The sequence below is a fragment of the Phaethon aethereus genome (assembly GCF_964289735.1).
Source record: "Phaethon aethereus genome assembly, chromosome: 18".
NCBI lineage: Eukaryota > Metazoa > Chordata > Aves > Phaethontiformes > Phaethontidae > Phaethon > Phaethon aethereus.
The window spans coordinates 2,183,970-2,210,230 of record NC_138594.1 but is presented as its reverse complement, the minus strand read 5'-3'; the positions used below and the strand labels follow the sequence as shown (position 1 = coordinate 2,210,230).

The window sequence follows — 26,261 nt, the reverse complement described above, 5'->3', positions numbered from 1 at the left end:
TCACCTCAATTAAAAGCAGAGCACAAGATGCACTCCTGGAAGCTATGGCTTCCCAATAACACTGATTTATTGTGAGAAGCTTGAAGGTATAATAACTTCAGTGCTTGGTGCTGCACCGACACAGACTAAAATCCAACACAGCTTTGACTAGGATTAGGGCAAGAGACACTCAGCCTCCTGTGGAGAGGAGGAGTAGTACTAAACTTGTCACAGCAAGTGAAGCTTTTAGCTCTGACAGCAAGTAAGAAATCCAGCTTGTGCTGGACACCGAGCACACTTCGCCTCTGTGCTGCGTTGCCTACGACACTTCAGCGATGAGGGGAGCGGGAGCAAACCACAAAGTACGAGCAAGTGGTGAAGCACTGTGGTGTGCTACCAGCAGGACATTCTGTGGGGCTGAGGTTTATGGAGCCAACCTTTACCTGCTCCACACTGCTGGGGAGAACTCATGTGCCATGAAATCTAACACTGTTGCAGGGAGAGCAGCCAAGATATTTATGGGATAATTAATTAAGATGGTTTCTCTAAACGTGTCAACCAAAAGACATTATGTGCATCTAAGCTGGCAGTTTCTTTAGCTGGAAACTTTTGAATTTCTTCCATACTGATCTGGGAATTAGTACTGGGAGAAGAGAAACAGATTTATGACCACACTTCATAGATACAGCATTACACTCAAAATCCTACACAGTCAAAGGGAGCTCACCTCAGCTGAAAGTGTATTGTCAGTTGTTTAACGTATTAACAGTCTAATCAAAACACAAGAAATAGCTACAACAGTAGTAGTGCTCCTAGTTCAAATTAATACAGAAAGACTCATTTATTCTGCCCTTAAAATATGTATAAAACTTGCTAATACCCGCCTGGGGTCTCAGGTGTTATGCTCACTCTTCCCACGTCTCTCTGGTTGGGTCATCAGTTTGTCACAAGGGACAACTTGGCTTTGTCAGGCGGTGGCCACGGGCTGATCCCGGAGTGGAGCCAGCCTGGGGTAGGTGGCAGGCACTGTGGTGCGGAGCAAAAAGCTAAGCCTAAAGTAGCTCAGGGCCAGGCAAGCCCAGGATGGCCCCGAGAGCCCAAGCAGTTGTGCCCGTACAAACCCCGGGGGTTCTCACTGGTAACAGCAAAAGTCGAATTTATTGGGCTGCAACAGCAACACGACTTAGCCACTGAAGGGCAAATGCCTGGCAGTCAGCAGAGCCATGGCATTTACACCAGCCACCTCCAGGCCTGTGATGCTAAAGAAACATCGTGGAGATGGTGATGGGTTTGATGATGAATCTCCCACCGTCTGTTCTGTCACACCCCTGCAACTGCTCCCTGGAGATTTCTACCAGGGAAGTGCTGTTTTTTGTTTTTTCTTCTTTTTTTTAATTTTTTTTCCCTTTTTTCTTTTTTCTTTTTTCTTTTTTTTCTTTTTTCTTTTTTCTTTTTTTCTTTTTTCTTTTTTCTTTTTTCTTTTTTCTTTTTTTTCTTTTTTTTTTTTTCTTTTTTTTTTCTTTTTTCTTTTTTCTTTTTTCTTTTTCCTTTTTTACTGCTGTTAAGTAGGTGGAAACAGGGAGGATTTCCAGACTAGCCATGTCCCAACAGACCAGCAGAGATTCATGCACTGAAGCCTGAGAGATATGCAGTCCTTCCTCAGGCGGGCCTGGGTTTAAGTACAAATGAATACATCTGGGTATCACCAAATTCCCGTGGTTCACAGACCCACCAGCATGAAGGGGTCTGGGGACAAGTACACTCAATGTGTAATGTGAGCACTCACTTTTAGGTGCAATGTGGATAAAGGACGGACTGTAAGTAAGTCCCACCTGGCAGGGATCAGAAAAGTCATAGCCTGGTGTTCAGGTGCTTGCCAGGAAGGAAGAGGCACAGCCTTGAGTGCTTGTTGGCAGTGAGAAATTAAAGCTGCTTCTTCTGAGAGCTGGGTGAGCAGGCTAACCACTAAACTGGATAAAGCTGTATACACACTACTGTGAAAACCTGCAGTGTTTAATCATGACTGATATTCTCTGTATAGAACAGTTTAAATCAGCCCGCAGTAATTGTTTCCTTGCTACAGAATCCAGCAGGATGATAAAACTGTCCTCAGTCTCTATTGTGTTTCCCTGAGCGTGTGTTATGTGGTAAGCATGAACGTGCGGGAACTAGGGATAAGTGAACTGATTCATGGCCTGGTAAAAGAAACAGAAGGAAACTTTTTCTCCTTCTCCTGAGTCATGCAAAAACTTGAGCTCCTTCTGTATCACTAGTTGTACAATTATAAGGTGTGCTTAAGGATGCAGAAGAAAGATTAAGGGTTGATTTGTCATTAATTTTTGACAGCTGAGCTGTAAGGATCCCCTTGATACATGGCTGCCCTAGAGCACCTCTTTGGAAGCCAGTCCTGCCTCCTGCTCTGCTCAGGTCTGATCTAATGTTGCCCTGTGTGGTGTCAGGGCTGTCACATCCCTGCTACAAGTGCAGAGGTGCAAGAGCACAGATCTCCCTAATACTGACGGGAACAACTGATTTTCAGTCACACTGGGCTTTTAAATACCTGGGACTCCTCTGAACGGGAGCCCCAAGCCTGTTTGGTTTCTTCCAGGTTTGGTAGTGGCTTTCTTGTGCTCACTGGGCAAGGACTGCAACTGGGTGAGTTTTCTAGAGAGATACTAGCCAGTCTTGATTTGCACGTGCGTTCACTGTGTTTTACGTGATGGCATTGCTGTAAATTGCACACATGATGAAAAGGGGTCCTTATTCCTCAAGGGAGAAGAATCAGAGTCCCTTTTCCTTCCCTCTTTCCATCCATGCAAAGGGGAACAGCTTCAGTGCAGGGAATGGGGGGCACAGTAATCCAGGCAGCCTGTTGCTCGTGTGAGCCCCTCGTTCCTGACTGCATAAAGGGGAGCACCTGTGGGGTCTCTTCCCTCTGCTGTACTGCAGAGGAAAGGAGTGTCCTTCCTCGGCTTTGGGGGGCTTAATTCTTTGTTTTTTGTGGAGCTTCAGAGCATGCTTCAAGACACGTGTGTGTAACTCAGTAGAGCTGTATGTTGGTGAGAAGCAGACCATGGGAGCAGACCTGTTTTGTGCACAAACCAAGTACTTCAGTAGGTTTTTCTGCTAGCCAGCACGCGCATTTGGAGCCTTGGAGAGGTGCTGTATTTTATTTTCCTCTCAATTTGTTTCTCTCTCTTTGAAAGTGTTTTTATTGAGACATCTCAGCAGAATATGAACTCATCGCCGTATTTCTGTCATCCCCGATGCATGTTGCCGGCGAGATCCTCTGGCACTGCAATCCTCTACTTTACTTTCACACAGTCATTTTTTTAAGTTAACAGAACCTAAAAATGATGTTTCCTGAAGCCTCTTACAGGGTTGTTACAGCTTGCAGGGGGGTTGCAAAATTAAGGACAACTGCTGTAGTTAACGGAGTAAACAATTAACGAAAGGAGATGTCCCCTCCATCGCTTATGAGGAAAGCACAGCTTTTAGCTTCACTTTCTATATCTTTTCTGATGCCAGAAAGATACATGAGTATGACCTGGACTCATGCAGCTCACTACACTGGATTTGGCTTGGTCTGCAGTAAGTGGGCATATTTTTGGCAGGGTTGCTAGTTTGGACTGACATAAACGCCATGCCAGGGAACTGTTCCCCATTCTTCTGATGTTGTGGGAAGTCTTCCAGTATGCGTCATTTTCCATAAAGTCCAGTTCCTGGCCAATAATTTTACTTGAGAGCTCCAGTATTCAGTCGTGAATAGAAAGTTTTTCCCGTCCTGGTTGTAAAGAAGGCTGGAAGATGTGATGCAAATGCACTCTGAAAGCTGATAATGCAGAAATCACACTGAAATAAATCAAAGGAAAAAATAAGGAGCTCCCAGTTTTCAGGTTGGAATGATCTTCTTGTTCTGTTTTGAACCCAAAGTTCCCCTCGGCTTGGGAGTAACCCCGGCGTGAGTTTCTACCACATTTTCTGATGGGCAGACAGTTATGCAAGTTATGCGCTCGCTGGAGCCCACGCCAGCTGGTCAAGGCAGCCCTGGTGACAGAGGACTGCCTGGTTCATGGTGGGCAAGACTGGGCTCTGCCTGCCCAGGTAAGGCACCCGTTCTCTTTTAGAAACATCGCAAAAGCCTTGGGGACCTGTAGGGATCACAGAGACCCTGACCTAGAAGACCGTTCCTCCTGTGCCGTGGGCAGAGCGCCGGGCGAGGAGCTGGACGAGGCCGTTCCCGGTGATCTGTTTAGCACAGACGGTGGCCAGATGGCCCCATGGGGGCTGATTTCGGCAGGGTCTCTGTGGTTAGCAGTCACGTGTGGTGGAGAACATGATGAGGGATGAAGCAGGGGAGGATGTGACAAAGGCTTAGCGTGAGGACAAGGGAGATAAAGAAAGAAGACGCGGTTATTTTGACAGAAGGTGAAATTATGGGTAGGTTGTCACATTATTAGGACGAGTGGAACTCGGCTCTCCTTAGCCCACCAGAGTGATTTAAATTAAGGAATATCTGTAGGACATAGAAAACTCTGTTATTCCCTGCACTGATTTGGACTACATCTTGTCCGTGTCTGCCTGCACAATGCTGACAGTTCACCCTAAGTACCACTGAACTCTTTCCAGTTGCTTTTTTTTTTTTTTTTTTTTGGTACATTTGCAGGTTCAGGATAGACAGTGATCCCAGAACTATGGTATTAAACCAGAAAAAATACACCGTGGTGGCCCTTACTGTGCCTTTATTCTGACAAGTGTAAGGGATGCCAGCTGGCTTCTGTTTGTCTGGGTTCTTTTTAAGAAAGAAAATGGTACTATTTCAGTAACATCCCTTGGGTGCCCCTTCTTATCGTTGTAATCTCTGTTAATCCGCGCCCCATGCTGTGGTAAGATGCCAAGTGGTAAGATACCAGCCTGCAAACGCTTCCTGCAGTGGCGTAGCCCCCAGCCATGTCTAATAACCACCAACTCCTGCAATTAGACTTTCCTCAAATGGAAATGGTTTGTGTGCCTGCTGGCTGCCCTGTGCAGCTCTGGCCCCGAGAATCCCTCGTTTTGAGTGCGGAGCGGTGCCTCCCCTTGCACTGGGAGGTGATTGCGCTCGACTGGCAGGGCAGCACAGGATAGCCCAGCAGTCTGCCGTGTGCTCAGCAAACACCTCGCGGTCGTTTTGGCAGCTCATGCCCTTTGCCTCGGTCCGCTGATATGTGTAAAACAGCTCTGAAAGAATCACTCCAGCAGAAATGAGCAGCATCAGAGGCAGGGAGGCTGTGGGGCTCCCTCCCCCCAAAAAAGTTTTTTTTCTTTCCACAGAGGAGAGGTCTGCCTGAGAATAATGTTTGTGCTGACGAGTTTGGATGTGGGGACACTTCTCTGGGTGTAGGTTTTTTCCCAAGAAAATCTGTAGCAAGGATGAGGTCAGAATCCCAGAGTGTATCACACAAAATGCTGTCCACAACAGTCCCTGTCTGCCCTTCTCAGGGTGATGTAATCCGTACTCAGTAATAACGTTTCCGAGAGGTGGATAACAGCATTTTAGTTCAGCTCTAATAATTCTGTTAAATCAGAGCTGGGGATGTAATTGCTGTTTGTGACTGAGTTTGTTCCATATGTGTGTTGTGCAGGATGCCATTGTAATGAAATGTTCCCTCTTTGAGCTGTATGCCCTAAAGAATATGCCTTTATTGTGTGGCAGGCAAAACAGTCATCTGCTCCCTGCCTTTGCTGTGCTTTATAACCAAAGGAGAGGAAAAAAACCTCATGTTTCGCCTTGTTTCGGTTTCTTCTGGAAATTTTAAGTTGTGTAAATGTTAGTCTTCATTTGCTTTAGTAACACACAGCCTTGCCGGAGTCCTGTTCCTTTTTTTTTAAGGAAAAAGCCTGAAAGCTTGTGTGCTTTTGAGGGTTTACATGCATTAGAGCACGCGGTTATGAGTTGTAAGCGAGAACAGAGAGATTGAGAACAAGAAAAGCCTCTTCCAGGGAGTCAGACACGGTGCTCTGAAGCAGCGTTTTAAATTTTATCCTAACCATGAGAAATAGGCCTTAGAGATGCAAAATCTCTAGGGAAATACTGTATTAAAAGATAGCATGTTCCATGCTGTGGGATCAGGTAGGTGGGTGGTTGCTTCGCTTTGGAAGTAGTGCGTGCTGTGAGACCCCATCGTAATCAAATCTGGCTCCTGTGCAGCACTTTTCATTCACAGACCACCCCGGGCTTTGCAGCAGAGTAAATCCCTTCACAAACAGGGACGCAGAGGCACGTGGAGGGGACACAGCCGCTCTGTGGGCTCCTTGGTGGCTGGTCAAATGGTGGCACCGGTTGTGGTCTTACACAGCTACCAGCAAGACCCAGAGAGAGTTAATGCTGGGTAGGACACCTGGATATGGAAAACTGGCAGACGGCAGCTAATTTCATCCAAAGCGGGAGCTGGGAAAGAAGGAAAGTGCGTGCTGGGAGCCCGAGGACATGAGTACACTGGGCTGTGCTGCCTGGCCGTGCTTGCGACATTGATCTGCTGCTCTTGCTCTGTCTGACTTCTTTTAGGTCTTGGGTGCTGCCTCTGGGTCCTGGGTTTCCGCTCCCTGAAGGCTGCAGACCATGAAGGGTCTTGTGTTCTCCCAGGGAAATACAACATCTGAAGGCAGCTTTGCTCTGATGTGGTCTCACATGGGGGAGGAGGGAGAGCTATGTGAGTAACGCCAGTAGACAGCAGGTACAAGGTAGCCATCAAACTGTCCCCACCTCATTTACACAGCAGATGGAGTTCCCAGTTCTCCATTTTATTGTGTGCGTGGGGTTCTGCAACAGCTCCGTGCCTCCCCCCTGGCCCCACGGGGCAGCCCTGCAAGGGGTTACCCACCAGGCTGGGGCTGGGGCAGCCTCCCGCGCCAGGAGGGGCTCAGGGGAACCTTGCTTGGTTTCAACGAGAGGTCCTTTCCATCTGGAATGGCAGGGTTTCTTTGATTGGGTGTTGATTGGCAATAAAACTCCCAGTAACACTTGTTTCTCAAGGAATTAAGCCAGTTTTAGCTCTCTTACCATAGGGCAGAGGGAAACACCCAGCTTCAGCTTACTGAAGTTGGGTAAGTTCCAGGGGCTCCTTCTTAGCCCATGGGACAAGCATCTCCATGATGTTCAGCTCATGGCTGAACCCCTTCTCGGCAGGGTCAACGCCGCTCCACCAACAGCTAAATGAAAGCACAGACAGCTGAAGGTAGGAAGGAGGAAAACAGCCCCAATGGAGAATGAAACAGGGATGTTTTCTGGTCTGGCATAGCCCTGTCTGTGCTTCCACTGCTCTGCAGCCTTGTCTGCTTGTGCTTGGGTTTCTTTATCTCTGCTGCAGCTACTGGGCACATGCATTTTTGTAAGCTACAAGGGAGCATTCAATTCCAGCGTGAAGCATCTCAGTCAAGAAGAGATTATGAAAAAGTCTGTTTGAATAACAGCACCTGAGCTTGGCCCACCAGCAGCGCCCAAGATGCTTCTAAAAGTAAAAGCCGTGTACCAGCTTACACTGCGAAGGCAAGAGATATAATCACAAGTGAGCAGGAATAAAAAACCACATAAAACAGACATAGAATCCTATATCGTACCCGTAAAAAGGGAAAACTCATGCTACTTAAGTTTACAAATTCAAGTTTCTCACAGGAAAACGTAACTCCTGTTCAAATGCTAATGGGTTGTTATCACAGGAATGTTTTAATTTAACTACTATGTACTATAAGAAGGGGCAGAGCAAGGTTCAGAGAGCAAATGGCCGATGAACGATCTTCAATCTGCCAGTAACTGTTTGCTTTTTTTTTATATACTTCCCCTTCTTGATCTGTGTCTTAAACAGATTCTCCAAAGGGACATATAAAAGACAGATTATTTCAGCTAGAGGTAATAGCACATATTTGTGTGTTTCTTTTACCCTTGTTTAAAACGACAAATTTAGGCCACTGATAGAATGTCAGTCACCAGAGTAGCTGGCCCTGAGAGCACAGAAATTGATAGTATTTGAGCAAAAATTGGCTTACTGGAAAGAAAAAACGCAGCACATTTTAGAAAAGTGATAGAGAAAAAGAAAGCGAATTGGGCATTGCAGCCACAAACCATCTCCGCAGGCTCCTCAGGACAAGAACAAATATCTCATGAATAGCTTCCAGGGACTCTGAGGCAAAGGTCTGCCACCCGTTTCCAGGAGCACAGCAGACAGAGCTTGCAAGAGCTAGGTAGGAAGAAGAGAGCAAGAGCCCATGATCTTTCCTGCAGAAACAGAAAATCCTTCTTTCTTTCTTCTGGAAACTCTCTTCTCAGACAATTTATGGGTGGATGCCTCCACATCTGAAGGTTTTTGCTGCCTCCTTGCATTACTATAACTGTAAGAAGAAAACTGTCTTGTTGCTAACACTCCCAAACCTGTAGAAACACTTTATATATGTTTTGAGAAGTTTACAGGGAGCACTTGACTGACCTTGACCAGAAAAAACATGTGAGGGAAGGGAGTGGGATGCTTTTTCTATTAGATAGGAATAAACATTTGTCAGAAGTCTCAGCACCTTCTGCCTGCCGTATGTGGGCCTCCTCTGAGGATCTTCAACATGCTCATGCAATGGCAAAGTCTGTGCTAGGCTCTCCTGGCCAGAGAGTTGCTGGTGCCCTCCCTGAATGGGGAGTGGGATTTGGAGCCTGCTCAGACCCAATCCAGGGCAAAACAGTGGGACGTTTGGGAACTGTTTAGACCTTGGCAGGGGTGCTTACCCTCAGCCCACCCATGTGCAAGGGGGACTCTGGTGACAGGAGTGACGGCCTGCAAAATCAGCTGCCGGGATGCTGGGGTGGCAATGACTGGCTGAAAAGGAAAGAGGAAAACTTCACAGACCGATGAGATTCCAAAGTCTCTGCTCCTATTAGTTTCCACAGTGTTGCCAGAGAGCCTGAAAGTACGTGAGAACAAACAACATTTGCTCTCAGTGTTTGAGAAGTAGTAAAGGGCTGTAGCATCTGTCAGCGGCAACGTGTGCCAGCGAGAACACGGCCCCAGGCTGCATTTCCACCTCAATCCCGACGCCCCTTTGGCTCTCCCCGTAGCTTCCTGACTCAGCTCTCCTGCTCGAGCGCCGTGCGCTGGACCATCTGCCGCGCTGGACTTCCAGCCACCACGGCTCAGAAGAAGAGCGATGCGTCGCGGGCTCGTGCAGGAAGGCACGGAGGAGATGGAGACTTAGCAGGAAGGGAGCTGCAGTCCCGACCCCCGAGGCTGCCTTCCTTCCCTCCCCCCCACCTATCTTATCTTTGCCTCTTTCTAAAATAAAAGGAATAGAAAAATTAACAACATGAAAAAGGGAGGAGATGATAAAGGTTATCTGAAAAATTATCTGTGTCCTCATTTCAGAGCTTTGCATGGTAATAGAGAGGCAGAAGGCTTTTTTCTTTATTAATACATTAAAATGTTAAAAAGCTGAACCCACTCTGTTGTCATGGACTGAGAAAGCTCCTAGGATGTGTTCTGCAGAAGACTATTGCACTTAAGAAACTATCCAAGGGTGCCATTCGAGGACCAGAGCAAAACAAAGCTAAAAGACCAAGTTTGGCATCATACTGTTAAAGGGGACTTGGGTCCAGCCTGGACAAGGCTGGTATTTGCACCTTTGCTTTTGTGCTGAGACGAAATCACTGCCAACGGGACATGAATGCTGTCAGGGGTCTGCCTGGAATCAGGAAGAATCAAAGCCACATCTCTTCTGATGTCCTTTCTCTCCTTAGTCTTGAAGGTTTGAGTGAGACCAGTTCCTCGGGGGTGCCGCTCCTGGCAAACCTGAACCTGAGCCAGCGATGATCACATTTCCCAGAGGCTGGGGTGTTTGGTTTGGCACGTTAGTGGTTGCCCTGTCCGAATCTGATCACTCCCTGGCAGTTATCAAAATACGCAATTGCTCTCCTGCGTCAATCTCTGCCAATAAAGCAATAAGACTTTGATGCTGCTATAGCTGTTATGTTCTGTTATACCCTCTGCTTGCCATTAATAATGTAACCGTGTGGTGGGGCCTTGGTACTCATATGTGAGTGTGACAGCGGGGCTGTATAGCGTATATGTGTGTGCATGTATATGTATGTATACACACATACACTGAATTAAGTTTTCTTTGTTTTCTTTTCCTTGGCAGGTCACTATGGAAAGGATATTTATCGAAGTGGCGGGCCAGATATCCATAATTTCATCTCCTCTGGGTTTGTCACATTAGGAAGAGGACACACGAAGGGTACAGTGGAAACAATTTTTTGCTAAATAAAAAGATTGTTTTAAATAAAAAAGCTATAACTCAGAATCTGGGTTCTAAGTGCTGTGAGATAACAGTATTGGACTGCAGTCAGATTTAGTTTAGCAAGTATCGCTGCAGGTAAAATACTGTGCTCCTGGCAGAACCTTTTAAATCCTAGCGAGGGAGACGGTGGGAGAGAGTAGAGTCGGACAGCCAGACTCCAGACTCCGCTCTAACTTTGCAGTTCAACAATTTATACTGCTTTGTGTTTTCCTGGGTGCATGGTTGCAAACCAACGTTGTGCTGCTGTACTTACAAAGGGAAGGGGACGGAGTGTAATGCTGTCCAAGGGCAGGCAGTTTACACTTCAAGAGCGTGTTTCTGGATTTCTTTTGTTTGACTTCTGCTGGGCTTTTTTTTGGGGGGGGGGGGGTATTATGACTATTTTATAAAATTATTTCTTTTTAGGTCCTAAAACATATATTTTATGTGTTCATATAATCTGTGATATAATGTACAAACATGAAAACACAAAAATATACATATACTGCTCTGTGTATGTTCTGTGTATATGTACTGTATATAAAATATAAGTTGAGAGACAGTTGTAGCTATATTAGATAAGTAACCATCTATCCCAGGAGTTGTGGTGACACAAAAGCTGTGAGATCTGACTCAAAGTAGCTGGTCACCAGAACCCCAAGTGAATGTTCGTTTTTTGACGTTGTTGCATATTCGGTGAGTTTTTATAGTGTACAGTGAGACTGTGTTCGGAGCATCTTTCTGTTCACACCCACACCCTGACTGAGTCACACTGGTGCACTGGCAGTGGGTTGTGACACTGGGAGTGCAAGCATGTGCCGTGCCAGTACTCGTCTGGTTTTGTGTCCTGCTGACTTCTGAGACTGTTGTACATTTATATAGACATGATGTATGTGGAGATACCAATATAGACACAATGTACTGTATGTGGAGATGTGTCCATGTGCTCGCCTGGTTGAATGCACCTGTGTTGTTTCTGTGGATGACCACGACTCACAAATTATTAAAAGACCTTTATTTTTTCGTACATTTCCTGCACTTTTTCAAATTCTCCACGAGTGTCATCCAAAGCAGTGTTGGTCCTGTAGAACTGTCAGAGAAGAAACAAATATATGTATACTGTCTGTGTATGTCTGTGTGTGCTTAAATAAAGTTTACTGAGGCTGAGGCAGCGCCCGTGGGACTTGTAATGCAATACCCTGCAATTCCAGCCTGGCTCTGCACTGGTGGAAGGAAAGCAGAGAAAACCACCATGAACCTTCAGGTGGGCCGGGAGCAGAAATGGTTCAAGGAAGGACTCATGGATGGCATTTCACACAAGGTCTCCCTTTCTCCTCCCCATCCAAAAGGAGTTTTACAGCCGTGTCATATCACATCAGGCCTGACAGTATATTTAGGGTGAGATAGCACGTGTACCACCCCAGGGGAGGCATGGTCTACAGCGTGGTGTGTCCTGATAGCCTTCATCAAACACACGAATAACCCCAGGCAGGGCTGTAAAACCTGCCTCTTTGTCTCAGACATTTGAATTATCTTCAAGCAGCTTTCTGTACAATATAATTTGCCCAGTTCCTTCCCAGATGAGAATAAAACCTGCTTTCCTTCTTAAACTGAAAAGTCTTGGGCGCTCTGTTCTTCTGTAGATGAGCCAGTGGTTTTCACACCTTTTCCACTGGCTTTGCTGGAAGCCCATAGAGCATATTTCCTATCCCTGGGAAGGTGGGAGAATGGGCAATGGGAGTCCAGACTGTTTATACACCACCTCTTGCAACAGCCATCCAATACGATGGTGCTTTCCAAAGTGAATAAAAGGCTTTTACTATCTGAAGAAATTAAACTATACCTTGACTGTTTACGGACATAAAAGAACGGCTTGACCTTTTAATTTACTTTTCAGCTACCTGTAAATTCACATTTTATTTGAAGAGTACCATAATGTTAACTTCTAACTTCTTAATGGTAAATTCATGCGCCCACTCATGGCTGGTGCAAGTGGTTAACATCTCCACACATTCTGCAGGCAAACTGCCTTGTTTGCTTGTGCAAATGTGTAGATTTGTCTTTGTCTGTGATATGATTTGATCACCTATCTGTGCTGTGAAAGCGGGGACTTTGGATGTAACAAATGACTTGGGGGCTCTATCACTAGGATTGTGCCCTATATAATGTGATTTTTTCTGGAAATACTACACGATGGATTTCCTGTGTTCGGTTTGAACTGACAACCCAGTTGTACATGTAGACAGGAGAGATGAGTGCTCCAGCAAGGGTTACAGTCCTGAGCTTTAGCTGAGCAGCTTCATACTCAGATTTTGTCCTATTTCAGTTCCAGTGCATGTGTTAAAATCTCCACCTCAACTACCCTTAGCCAAATAACCTTGCCCTGCCTTGTTATTACACCACCATGGAAGAAGGCTCTGCTTTTAGACTGAACTAAGCCAATGAAGTTTATCTCAATATTTCTTTGCACTGGGAGACACATTTTTGGTGTTTTCTCAACTGTCTTCTGTGCTGTGACAGAACTCCAAGTGCTGAGTAATATTTAAAAGCTAATCTATTTTGGGCAGAAGACAAAGATGTGAGACTTGCCAAACTACCATGGATACCAAATCAGCATATTCACATGTCTGACAACCACAGGCTCCTGCAAGATTGTGATTTATGATTCTTATATGACACTCCATAGGACAATGCATCACTGCCTGGCATTTAAGTCTATAGAATCACTACATAGTGTGTTCTTCAAACCACGGTAAAAGACTTCACTGTCAGTCTGTCATGATGATCTAGGAATGAATCCAAAGTCTTTAGGCCATAGAAAGTCTCCATGGTGAGACGCATGGCAGGGCTAATCTCATCTAACATTAGATAACTAGAAGTCAGACGTTTTATTCTGAGGTAGTAGCCTTCGATTCCATGTAGAGACACCGGGGAGACACCAGCACCGCTAAACTAGTGCTCGCTGGACGGGCACTAGGCATCTCTTCCCTGCCTCTTCAAGAGGGGAGCCATGGGGGTCTAGGACTTTTAGCCATTAGAGAAGATGGCAGATGAATTCCGCCTGCACTTGCTTGTATAGGAGTAGCTACTCGTGCTGCAGTTGCTGTGGTAGTTGCTATGAGAGTTCAGTGCTCCAGTGAAACGAGTAAGAGCACTGAAAACAGGAGCTGTCACATCCTTCTGTGCGCTAACCTAATTTAAAAAACAGCTTCTTCAACCTATTCTCTCCCTGAACGTCTTGCTACTCTCGGATGTCCCAGGCTGAGACTACCCAAACGCGGACCGTGCTCACTGTCCTGCCAGGGCTCTGGCAGAACTCGACTCAGTCCCACAGGCAGATGTAGGAACTTACACAGCTGCGACACAACATGGAGCAAGCACCCACATGGATATTCAACCACAGTGAGTGAATAAGTCTTGAAGAGCAGTAAATTCACTCCAGATTAACTACTCCAGATCATGATTGTTGAGTTTTCAGGTAAAAATGTGATTTTTATTTTGGTTTTGTTTTTTTTTTTACTACCAACCTCAGGCCTTGAAAATAGTTTCCCAACTGAATTGGGTTGCTTGTATTTCACCAATCTGTGACAGCAATAGAAATTCTGTAGGACAGGTTATAAACTCACTTTGTCACTAAACAGTTCCTTTCTTTTCCCAGTAACTCTGCAACAGTATTAAAAATAGTGAGTTTTTTGCTGGAAAAGTATAATTTCCCAGTTGAACTGAGTGCTAGGGGTCAGGGAACTGTGAGGAAGGAGGAATATGGGATTTTAGACTCTTCTACTGCAGTGTCATTTTGTAGGGAAAACCAGGATTTTTCCTACAGTCTGCTAGTTTCTTGTAAGTGTATGCCAGGTCCTCGAGGGGGTGCAGAGGTAGGGCTGCAACTTGAAAAGCGTGTACGGAAAACTCAGGAAGAGCCAAGTGTCCTCACAGCCTGACCTGTAACACTTTCAGAAATGGAACCTATCACTTCTGGTTCAAGACTGCAGAACTTTACTGTTCCTGGATTTGCCGGGAGACGTGCTCTGAGTTAGAGCATCTGCAGGAGTCTCTTTTCTTCAAGTATGCCACTAAAAATTGCACCTAGGATGTTCTCCAGCAGTGCCAATAGGCAGGAAGAAAAAATGAGCCATGTATCCAAGTCGGTGTGATGTGGCTGTTAAAGCCTGACTACATCACCGCTGGCACCGCTGTGGTGCTGCGCAAGCGTCCTGCAGTGTGGGCAACGTGAAAATGGTGCTGGTGCAGAGAAGCCAGCCTGGTGACTGAGCAATAAAAGCTACCCACAGTCACATTTTACCTTGTGATATTTGGTGCAGATATGGCAAGATCTACAGCGGGAAGGTGGCACTTGCTTGCCTGGGCCTCTCTTCTCGCCGTCCTGCAGCATGGCTGTACCTCGCGCATCCGCAAAGTGGCTCAGGGCACTCCTTCGATAGTTCCGCCCTTCATGTGAGGTACAGCTGTCCAGCCTGAGCTGGTTTTGATTGAGCACATATGTCTGGTACGTGGGAACATGGTATATGAACCTTACACCCAACTAGACATCATAGTCCCCCAGATACAGCCTCACCCTTTGCCCTTTGCTGATAAATATCGCACTCCCCGTTACCTGAAACGATGCACAGCATCCACATACAGGCAGAGGGGAAAGTGAGAGGTCAGCTGTGACTGAACACCTTGCTTTTTCACAGTTGACAATAGCTCGCTCAAATCAGATTTTTATCTGCATACTCAAAAGGAGCAAATTTTTCTTGATTTTCTTGCCCTTAGAAAATGTTCATCTTTCTCTCCCGGGCCATGTGCATGGGCATGAGTTGTTCTGAGGACAGACAGACCGTATATCCCGTGGTGCCAGAGCAATGGAAGATGGTTACCACATGTGTCCGAGGTTTGGAAGCTACAGGAGTTTGTGAGAGCAAGAGGAGACAAAGGTAATGTCAGGATGGGAGGGAGAGCTGACAGGCTTGAGGTAGCAGCTGAGACTCATGGCCTCTCCCCACTTGCTTGCTTGTCAGTGGGCTCTGACAAGCTGAGGGAGCTACCCCATCACTGGCCCGGCACCTTGTGCGGCCAGTCCGTGGCCAGACCGTCACCTTGTTGGATAGTGCCCTGCAGCCTCCTGGAGACTCAGACCACTCTGAGGAGTGCACTCTGCTCCCACAGTTACCCCATGGGCCAGTACCAGCAGATGGAGGGCCGGATGCCAACAGAGTCACTTAGGCTTGTTGCAAGACCAGTTTCAAGAGTAAAGCAACAGCTTGCTTTATCTGACAGTTTAACATTTGTATTTGCTTATAAGAGAACCTCCTACAAAGACAAACATGAAAGCACACAAATGCAGATCTAGATCATACTTAGCAACCAAGATCTTCCTGAGCTGCTTCAGTGCCAGCTGAGGTGGGCGGCAGCTCCACTTTCTCATCTTTTTCTCCCCTGGGAGCTCCAGAGCTTTCCCAGCACCATGTCTCTGCTGCTCCCACGGGAAGGTCTCCCACTGCTGCTCTCCATCCCTCTGTATGGAGAGAGGAAGCACAGAGTAAATGACTCATGACTAAGTCTATGTTTGCCCAAGGTAGCATTGCCAAATTCATACTTGTGTGACTCTTAGAAAAGCTTGTCGATGATGAGAGGGATGTGGGACATCCTGTGTCAATATGAGGATCAGGTAATTTCCTTCCTGAAATGTCTTGATCTACCCAGCCATTGTGTTTCCTCATTTGCACATTCTTCCCACCTTCAGTGTTTTTTGTGCAAGCTGAAGAATATCTGTGACAGGCTCTGTATTTTATAAATGACATATCTGTATGCAAACTAATCTTTATGCAGAGACCTCAGTGGATTTATAATATTCAGCATGCTGCAAGCTTTGCATACAGACTAAGTGTGATACGACTTGCGGTAAAACGGGATCGGGTATTCATGCTGGCTGACACCACTTCCCCCTCTTGTGCACGCGTTGTATTGCGTTCCCCTTTTATACACACCGCTGCTCCTTTTGGAGGCCCCGAACTGAGCCCCTTTTACAAGCATCCACTCAAGAACCAGCAGTTTTACTGGTCTGTTGGCATGTAAATATGATTCAAAGATGAATGAGAAGAAAGAGATTTATTCATTTAATCATCATTAGCAGTTTGAGGATTCTGATTCCTCTCTCCAACATGGCCCCGGTTCCCCGCTGTCGTGGCTGGCTCGCTGTTGCTTGGCTGGCAGCCTTGTGTTCCAGTTTCTTTCCCAAAGTGCTGGTTCATACCCTTAATTTGTTATTTTGAGGTCTCAGATTACATCTGTTGCAACCAGCATAGGCCCAACCGCAGCTACAAAACATGCACTTGAACCAGCTCCAAGATGGAATTTACCTGCCTCCCCTCACCATTAGTAATCTGCACTTCCAGTAGACTCATTAATACAGGGAAAGAGAGGAGTTTAAAGGTCTTTTTTTTTTATACCTGCATCTGTAACACTCCATGAATAGATTATGCAAAAATTGAGGGTTAGGTATGTTGCGTCCTTTTTCTCATTAAACACTTGTTAGACATTTCGTATCAATGGAGAGATGTCAAGCCAGAGCCCGCTGCATCCCAATGAATCATTTTATGTTCATCCTGGATAATATCTAATGATTTTGATGGTGTCTTGCAGTGTGTGTGCTAAAGATCACTTGCATTCTGATTCCAGATTAATTTCAACTATTGCATATTCTGACACTTAATTGTATTGACTTGAAAATAGGATCATTGGGATGTGGAAACTGCTTCACGGCTTTGCAGAAAGATTCCATTATGCAATAGGGCATTTCAATCCGCTCTGAATTATTTAATCGACTTCAGACGTGAACGTCCATTTCTCAGCAGAGTCTGGACAGCTCTTTTTTTTTTTATAGCCCTCTGAATAGCTGGGTGTGAGGAGAGTGGGAGGTCATGGAAACCGTACCGATGCCTGGAGCGGTTGTGCAGCATGTTGCTGCTGCAGGCAAGGAAGGGGGTGAACATGAGGAAAACCGCGTCAGTCTCTGGGGTCACCTTCTGCAAAGTACGTTGAAATAACTAAGGTGATGGGTTCATGCCCTTCTGTCTTCAGACAAACTGGCCACAAACCTGGCTTAAAGCACAGCCTGGAGAGACTGTTTTGGAACGTGGCTTTCCGAGCTGGTGAGTCCTATGCTGTGAGCAATGAGCAGAAGAAGGATTGGCAGCAAATCTGAGAACCTTCCTCAAGCTTATTAAGGAAACAGCAGAAAAATGACCTCAAGCAGGGCATGGAGCACATATATCACTGCTAAGCCAGGAGATTCAGCTTCCTGTGGCAAGAAGCCCACAACTGCTGCATAGCCAGCTATTAAATGGCGACTGCTACCCTGCAGGTAGCCTCACTGGTGCTTGTGAAGAGACACTTGTTGTCAGTTGGAGATCATATTGTTCATCACCTCAGCCCATCGATGGCATTTTTTACTTCAGCAGATCAAACATGTTTCCTGGAGGACACAGACAGGACTGAGGTAGGAAGAGAGGATGCCAGCAAGGTTGTGTTGCCTCTTCTTTCTCACTGAGGGACAATTAAACCCAAAATCTTATATCTGAGCCAGGTAAAGATCACCCTGGGCCTTTCTGTGTGTGCAGATTCAGGGTGGGATTAGCAACGTGTTTTGGCAACTAGTACTGAAACATGCAATACTGGAGCTAAACTTGCACCTGCCACTTTGCAAAAGGTCATGGGCCATCTCTGGTTTTTAACTTCAGCATGTGGTCCCCTTTACAGACCCAGGCTAGTGGGACTAGCCTTCACCACTGCCATCGTTGAGGACCTTATGTTTCCATGTCAATAAAAATCACAGAAGTTATCACTCGCCTTGTTCTCCACCTGTGGTCAGTGAATTATTTCGCTGCCCACTTCCTTGTCCTACAAATTCCATTGCATCCAGCACTCTGCTGAGTTCCCATGGATGGTTTTCAATCATCTAGTACTCTAGAATGAATCTCCCTTCTTTCTGCTGTGTGTTAACAGTATATCAAAATAAATTACAATAGCTGAGAGGAGAAGAAAAGAGACCTGCCTGTTATCAGATGCCCTTTCATAGAGAGTCTGTCAACTCTCCATGATGTTTTGGCAGATACCTTTGAAAACTGAGCTGAAGGCTGGTGAAAAGCTAGCAGTTACAGCCCAGCTATCTATGAAACAGGGAGCTTCAGCTACATGCCACAAATTTATCTTTGAAGAATTTCTTTTTCTATATTTATTATCAAGAACTGATGCATAAAACACTTTATGATTTCCTGCTACAGTGTCACTGTGGATCTCAGGCTGGTTATCTCCCCAAAGAGGGATTTTAACTGAAATTTAAAATCACCCTTACAGTTGGCATACTGTTTCTTTAGCAGGTCAGCATTCAGTCGTAATTGAGTTTGTAGAATGTAAATAAGAAATTCAAGTATTATGAAAAAATTGGGGATTCCTGAGTGCAGATAGGGGACTTTGCAGAATGGTCTGTAATTCTGAAGCACCTGTGATGTCACCAGAACAACCGAATCCCATGGTCATAGTTTGGCAGGTGAAGAGCTTGGACACGACCAAAATCTGCTATAGCAAAACTAGTATGTTACATACAGTTTATCTTCTAAAGTTCCTTGTGAGGAACATTGACTCATCATCAGAGAAGTGTCTTTGGAGACACAGGTCCCAGGTTTGCTTTCCAGATTTACTTTCTAGATATGGCACTTACTCATAGGGAAATTATTTGATCTCAGGAACTTCAGTTTATCCTTTAATAGTCAATACAAAACTGTGGACAATTGTAGGGGATTTACACAACAAACGCCACAAAATTAATTGCAGACAGTCCTTGAGAGACAGACTTGAACTTACTGATTGACTTTTTCTACTCTTTGAAACGGATTAATCTCTTTGTCTTGACAGCACGTGGGCGCCTGGCTGTGACTAGTTTATATTGTGGTAGTGTCTAAAGGCCACAGGTTGAAGATGGGAACTGTGATTCCCAGATGGGGACAAACCAGAAGGAGACATGCCCTGGATGTCTTATTCCTTCTTGTATTGGATTTGCACGTGCTCAACAGCTGAATATCTGTTGAAGTAAGAATAAGTTCCACGGTTTACAACACCACTTTGTTGTCCCAGACCTACTTTTACAGAGCTGTGGTTCTCTAGTCATTTAGTTCCTGTCCTGCTTCTCAGCTGGAGTTATTCTTCTTCATATTACTCCAAAGTCAGTTTTGTTTAATACTGCCATGACTTTGGTGCAGGTCTGGTGTCCATGTTCCAATGGTGCATAGTAAAACAGCTGAGTGAGGGTTTTCCTACTGCCGTTGTTTTGCAGTCAAAAGGATAATAAAATTCTCTTTGCCTAAACACAAAATCTGTGACTTCTAGTGTGTTGGGCCCTTAATCTAGCCTTAGTGAATGAACTGTAATCTGCTGCTATGTAAGGCCTTCTGCTCTTAGCATATTGCTCTGCTGATTCAGAGACAGAAAATGTAGATGTTTTCATCCTTTTCTTGTCTTATCAATCAGCTGCAGTTGCATCCAAGCAGGGCTGCTTTACTCTTCCAGGACAGGGCAAATCCCGTAGGCTGAGAACCTCCTTCCCTTTAGATTGTCTCATAATGACTAATGCTGGTGACATTTGTCAGTGAGCCATGAATCTTTCGTTCACAGGCCTGCAAGGACACTTTAGAGGTTTGTAGTGAAGCCAGATGATTCCTACCCTCTCTGGCTTAAAGTCAGGCTTGTACTTCCAGCTAGGAACCAAAATTCTTCTCTACTCAGTGGAGAGAGCCTGCGGATTTCATTGATCCTGATGCCACAGGCTGAGGTCACCAGCAGGACCAGGATGACTCTTGCCTTGCTTCTGTTCTTCATTGTGTGCCAGGATGCAACATGGACTGTTGGCAGCCTTGGGCTTGTGGGAGACGCAGTGCTCACAAGTGTAAGGCCTCTGCTTCCATAGATTGGCACAGCAGGTGCTCGAAGAGGTGCTAAGAAGTTTGCACAGTTAAGCCCAGCTCTGAGAAACCAGAAATTGTTCGTACCAGAGCAGGAGCAGTTTCTCTCTGGTGCATACGTGAAAGGTCTTGCTTTAGCTGGAAGATATTTCTAACTGTTGAGTTACTCTTTGTGCACTCAGGGAGAGGCAGCTCAGCAATTTCCCACCTGCCAGAGTGACGTTGCTGTGATTGAGTTTAGGTTATGAAATCAGCTTGTAGCATATCTTTTTTATAGGTGAGGGAAGTCTGTGCAGTCCAAAATTTGCTACTGTTCTCCACGAATAAAAAGCGCAGGTTTCCCAAGGAACGAGGAGCAGATAAGGGGAGCAGCTGCACCACGTTGTCCTTTGTAAGTGCTTTGAGGCTGGAATAAATTTACAGTCCCCTGCGGCAGTAATTGCTTTTCCTGCCAGGGCCGTGGGTAGGCAGTTGAGTGAAAGTGCCACAGTCCTCTCAAGACTCGAGCAGAAGGAGTGGGTAGCCCTTATCCATAATTTTTCTGGAGATGGAGATGACTTGCTACCTGGAAGTCCTCAGGAGGTGGTAGGGCCAGCAGGTTCTCCAAGAAATCCTAATTGAAGAGTAGGTTATATTGGGAAGTGAGGGAGGGCTATGGACTGAAGGATGAGTAGAGCATTTTCTCCTTGCTTGAACTTTCCAGTGCAAGCCCTGCACTCTTCCTCCCGCTTCTCTTTCAGGGCACCAGCAAGTGCCCTAAAAGTTATAGTCTGTTGGGAAGAATACACTCGTAGAGCTGATCAGAAACATTGGATAGGAGTGAAGGGGTTGCATTGAGTCCTGCAGCAGCTATGGCAGAAAGCACCCCTTTTAGAGGGCTGAGCCCCTTCCCTCTGCTTGGCTCCTGACTGTTGCTAGGACAGCCGTTTCCTTTCTGACAGCATCTCCATTTCTCCTCAGAACCGGAGTAAACCCATTCTGTCATCCACAGTCTTCAGGTAGTGGCTTTAAAACTCCCCAGGGTCCTGAAATCCCTCATGCAGTGGCCATCACACTGCTGAAAACAGATGCCTACAATCACTTATCGTAGTTCTGTGCCCTTATTTCCTTACATAGAGGCAGTCATGATGATTTCTCCAAAGCTTTTCCTGGATGAGGGCACGTTTTCCATGCAGTGCCTTGAGGCTGCTGCTGGTGCTCTCATGGAGTAAGGCTGCCAGAACCCAGGTCTGCAGCAGTTTCTGAGACTGGTGGTTAGATTGAACCTGTGATTTTTTTGTCTGACAGGTGAAAAGCAAGAAGCATCTCTTTTTCACTGACTCTCCTTCTAAATTAGTGGCTGCAGAACAGAGAGCAGCATTTCAGCTGGAGGCAAATGATGAGACGATGCCCATAGCAAGAAGATGCATGGAGCAGGAAGCCTTCGAGCAGGAACAGACCTCTTCATGATAGTTTTTCTGACTCTTGGATAGTCCTAGCATCAAGTGAATGAACAGAGAAACAGCGTTTTTTTGCCAGTAATTTATAGAGCTGGCATGCAGTTTTTGGACAACAGCCTAGTTCCTCAACTAAAGAGCTGATTCCAAGCCCACTTTCTGCCAATGACTGGTATTTTTTAATTGATTTCAATGGCACACGCCTGGATCTGCTGGAGAAAATAAACTTAGTACGGCAATGCAGACCATACCATATTGCTGTTACACACCTGCCCCTTGAGAAAATAATGTGTTTGCTTTCCCAATGGGCATTTCCCCCTCTGAACAGGGAGTGAATTAAAGACGTTGGACGTGCCCCTCCCCCTTTTTTTTTTAGTGTAGCTGATGTTCCTGGAAGAAATGTGCTTATAATGTGAACAAAAAGGAGTTTATTGGTCAGGCTGAAAATTGACCCCTACTCTAGGAGTCATACTGGATTTTACAAGTGGGAGTTTGTTCAAAATCTGTGATCAATGCATGAGACAGATTGAGCTCGGGGGCTTGCCTTCCCAGCTACGATAAGACAAATGTTAGTGCAGGCAGCGAGATGCAGATCTGCTGAGTAAAAACTCTCATCCTACACAATCACATTTCTGAGCAGATATGCTCTTTATGTGGGGTTGTATCTGTGCACACAACTCACAGATTTCTCTTTGGAAACATAACCCTTCAAAATCGTATTAAGGTACTATATTCTTATCCTTTTTATGTCATCACTCTGCCTCAATTGTTTAAAATGTAGCACAAGCACAATTTTTATTTTATAAGTATATGTTACTGTTATTAATTTAAGATAGCTCACATACCAAGAGTGTGCAGTCTATAAAAGGCATGTCCTCATATTCATTTAAAACCAGGAAACTGAAAATAGAGCCAGTTCAAAGACAGGTGATGAGAATAACCTGAGGTTCGTATTAGGAGGTATAATATGAATAAAGACTTTAAAAGTGCCTGGAAAAGTGTCTGTGCTTAGAGGGGGCTGCAGATAAAAGTGTGTAAAGTAGATTTGGGACAAAGAAGTATTTTGATGAGTACTACGCATCCTCTCTGTATGGCAGCTGAAAGGCATTGAATTAAAAATGCTGAATTCAGAACGGAGAGCAAGAAAAGCTTTTTGACTTGATGTGAGTATTAGTTTGTGAATCTCACTGTGACAACGTGCTGTTGACATCAAGAGTGTGCAGGGGACAAAACACAGATCACAATACTTTTGTGGTTAGTGAGATAGGCAAAGTTACTGTAAGTGTTAAAAGAGGAGTGAGGGAAGTAATATGAACGTTCAAGTCAGAGGCTTAAGTGCCTCAGACTGTTGGGACTGGGGGAAAACTCGTTGAGTTCATGCTGTCCCATAAGAGTCCAGGGCAGGGGTTCATCTTGTAAAATAGTTAACTGTGTACCCACAGAGTACCAGAAATATCCTCAATTCGTTCCAGTTTGGTATGACCTGAGTGAAAAATAGGACACCCAACTAAGGGGAGCGAGAACTGATCAACAGCTGCATGGGAAGAGGTTGGGTCACAACTGAAAAGTCAACTCACTATGGCATGTTTGCAGGTGACATGAGGTGGGGGGCCACAGCTGACCCTCCCTGCTTCATTGTGGCCTCTGGACTCTGGCAAGGAGACACAGCTTTGATGTGACAGCTTCGTGACACCTCAACCTTTCTTCTCAGGGTTACCCAACCTGCTTGCATCTCAGAGTCCTGACTGACGCTCACCCAGCCTGAGGAGTGCCCAGCTTTGTCCTGTTCCCCAGGCAAGGCAGGAGCTTTGGCCTCCTGAGCACCTCTAGCTGCTGCATGGGAACCGAGCACAAGCAAAACACAGATCCCACATGGTTGTTGAGCTGACCCCAGGCTAAGCTCTTGATGGGTCATTGATAGCCCCAGTGGCTTGGCAGGGAGGTTTTTCATTTCCTGCAGGCTCCAAATCTCTGAGAGTGGGCTTCACCAGCTGCAGCTGTGTCTAGGCAAGTGTAGGGCTGGCACAAGTCAGCAAGCAAATGAGTCTGAGCAGTGCAGAAGAAAAACGAGAAGGAGAAGATAAACGTGTGATCCACCCTCCAGTGCCATGCAAGAGTGCAGCCCAAAGGGACACTTGCATTTGAACCCACAGAGCCACAGCACTTTGTCTTGCATCACCCATGCTGTTTATCTCTCTTCCAAATGTTTAAGCCCTGTGTAGGCTCTGATCTCTGCCTACAGCAAAGGAAATATCTTACTGGGGCATGGTACCCACAGCGTGCCAGGCTGCTCCCTTCCTATCACTGCCCTCTAAAAGCAAAGCAGAAGGCGAGACAAGTCCTGTCAGCAGTTTGGCAGTTTCCAGCCCCCTTCTGTGTCCTGACACAGCCTCTGCCGTGTAAACACACCCGTAGCCCAGGGACCCTGTACATCACTGATGCTGAAGCATCCTCCCCTGGCTCATCAGGGCAACACCCGCTGTCAGGCATCATTTTTGGTGCCTGATAGGAAGAGGTGGTGCAAAATGATTGTGCCCCACGTCCTGGTGGCTTTTCCTGCCTCTGGCTGAGGCCTCCGGGCTGCCCTGCAGCCTCTTTCACGTACGGTGCAGACAGATGTATGGTGACGTTGTGTTGTCCGTTCACGGAATTGCATGTTCAAGTGCGCTGTGTTGAAACCTTACTTTCCTGTTTCCCTGCCATCCCTTCAGTTATAAAACAAGTCTTCTGGAGGATCTTGAGCTTCAGTTCGTATTTTTCAAGACCCCTAAAGAGACTGGCAGTCCTTTGAAATTCGTCACGTGCAAGCGGCAGCGACACAGAGCCTGACAGCACCGAGGGATGCAGACAGCCCCAGCCAGCCCACAACAGGAGGCCATGGGGACAGCACGTCCACGGCCTCCGTCGCACATCTCCCTCCGGTGCCACAGAAGAGAGCTCTTCCTCCTGTTGTCGAGGGTATTGTACACTGTCATGATCATGCTCACTACAGAGCTTTCACCCCTTAGATGTGAATAAGATTTGTATAGAGCAAGTGAAAACAAAATAGATAGCTGCTGTTGGTTTTTTTAAAGAAGCCTTTCAGAGCTGCAGGCTTCTTTTTCATATGCAGATAAGACGGAAATACCTTGAAATATTTAGGCGGAACTGCACAAGAGACACTGAACTGGGGATGGCAATCATAACAGAGGGAATGTTTACCATTTTCAAAGCCTTTTCCTGCACCAGTATTTCCCAAGAAAGCCATCAAATAAATTGGGATGACTATCTTAACTTTGAAGTTGGGGAAAAAGAGACAGGAACAGGACTGGAACATGGATCAAACAGGACACTTAGATCAGGAAGGTAGTTTGATGGAAATAAGCTGGAGACTGAGTGGGAGAAGGAGATACAGTGACTATATATACCTTGGACCATGGCATTGATTGTTACCACTGTACACAGCTGAGATGACTTTCAGAGTGTACCAGCAAGGGGGTTCAGGTCTGTGGCATCCTCTGGATGACCCAGGCAGCATGGATGAGACAGTAACAAATGGGACCTTCAGTCTGTCTGTGCACCAAAACAACAGGCTCTGGATTATCCTCATGACTTGATGGTGTCTGGGTCCTCCCTAGGTCACTTGCTCATGCAGAAAGGAGTAAACATCTTTTCTTCAGAAGGATGCTGAGGTACCCATGCTGAGGTGTTGTTTAGGTGAGTCTTATCCAGAAAGCCTTCTGTTCCAGACCTCTGGGATCTGGGAACAGTGCTGGTGAAGCTGAGATTTGGCAATAGTGACCTTTTTTCCCATGGATGCTACAGCAAATCTTGAGCAGCATTTGAGAGGAAGTGAGAGATCATAAACAGGGTTAACTTAACCTCTTCAGGATCACTTTTGTCATCCTGCAGCATAAGACTGACTGTAACTCGAGAGACAATTCCCAGCAGAAGTCCCATGTCTGCACAAATGCCGATTCAGACATACTTATCAGTAGAAATGTAGCAGCATGAATATTTTCTTTACAGTTTGCAATGAATCAGGGTCCTTGTGATGGAGCCATGATTTATGGTCCCTTTTGGGTCATCAGCTGCGGTGGGAATAGGAGTACCTGCCAGATTGCCTTGCTGCCTAGGAGAGAAGCCCACATTTGTGGTTACATGTTTGCTCACATGGGTTTCCTGGGCATATATGAGTTACAGCAGATATTCCTCTTTTCTTTCTGAAACAGGCAGCAGAGACAAAACAGAGTCAGTATGGCATCTCCATCTGACTTTGCTACTCAGTCTCCATTGGTACTGCCTAGGGAGAAAGAGGTCCTGCTGTGGAGCACATCCCAAATCACACATCTAGAGCAGGCCAGAGGAGCTTCATCTTAACCATGCCTAACTTATCCACCAGCCACTAGGTGGACTCAAAAAGAGGCCTCTCTAATGCATCCAATTTGAGGATCCCCACCTTCTGATAAAGGCATAGTCCTTGCATTGATCAGATACTCTGTGACAGAAGCCTCCAGCCCTCAGGATGGATATGGGCCATCCACTAGGGAACAGAAAGAAGGCACAAAAAAAAATGGTGCCTTTGAGTTATTACCTAGCCCTCTCTGGATAAGAA

The 26,261-nt window shown here is 45.9% G+C and overlaps 1 protein-coding gene across 2 annotated transcripts in view; it reads left to right on the top strand.

Annotated features, from left to right (window-relative positions):
• Positions 1–26,261, top strand: part of SHISA6 (shisa family member 6) — a gene marked incomplete at its 3' end in the record, with an annotated part of 259,658 nt that overhangs the window by 49,195 nt on the left and 184,202 nt on the right. The window contains exon 3 of one of the 2 annotated variants that reach the window (XM_082008199.1): positions 10,135–10,230. The exons of the other annotated variant lie outside the window; for it this stretch is intronic. Coding sequence (XP_081864325.1) covers positions 10,135–10,230 — 96 coding nt within the window. The remainder of the gene's footprint in view (positions 1–10,134; positions 10,231–26,261) is intronic. 2 annotated transcript variants of the gene reach the window in all.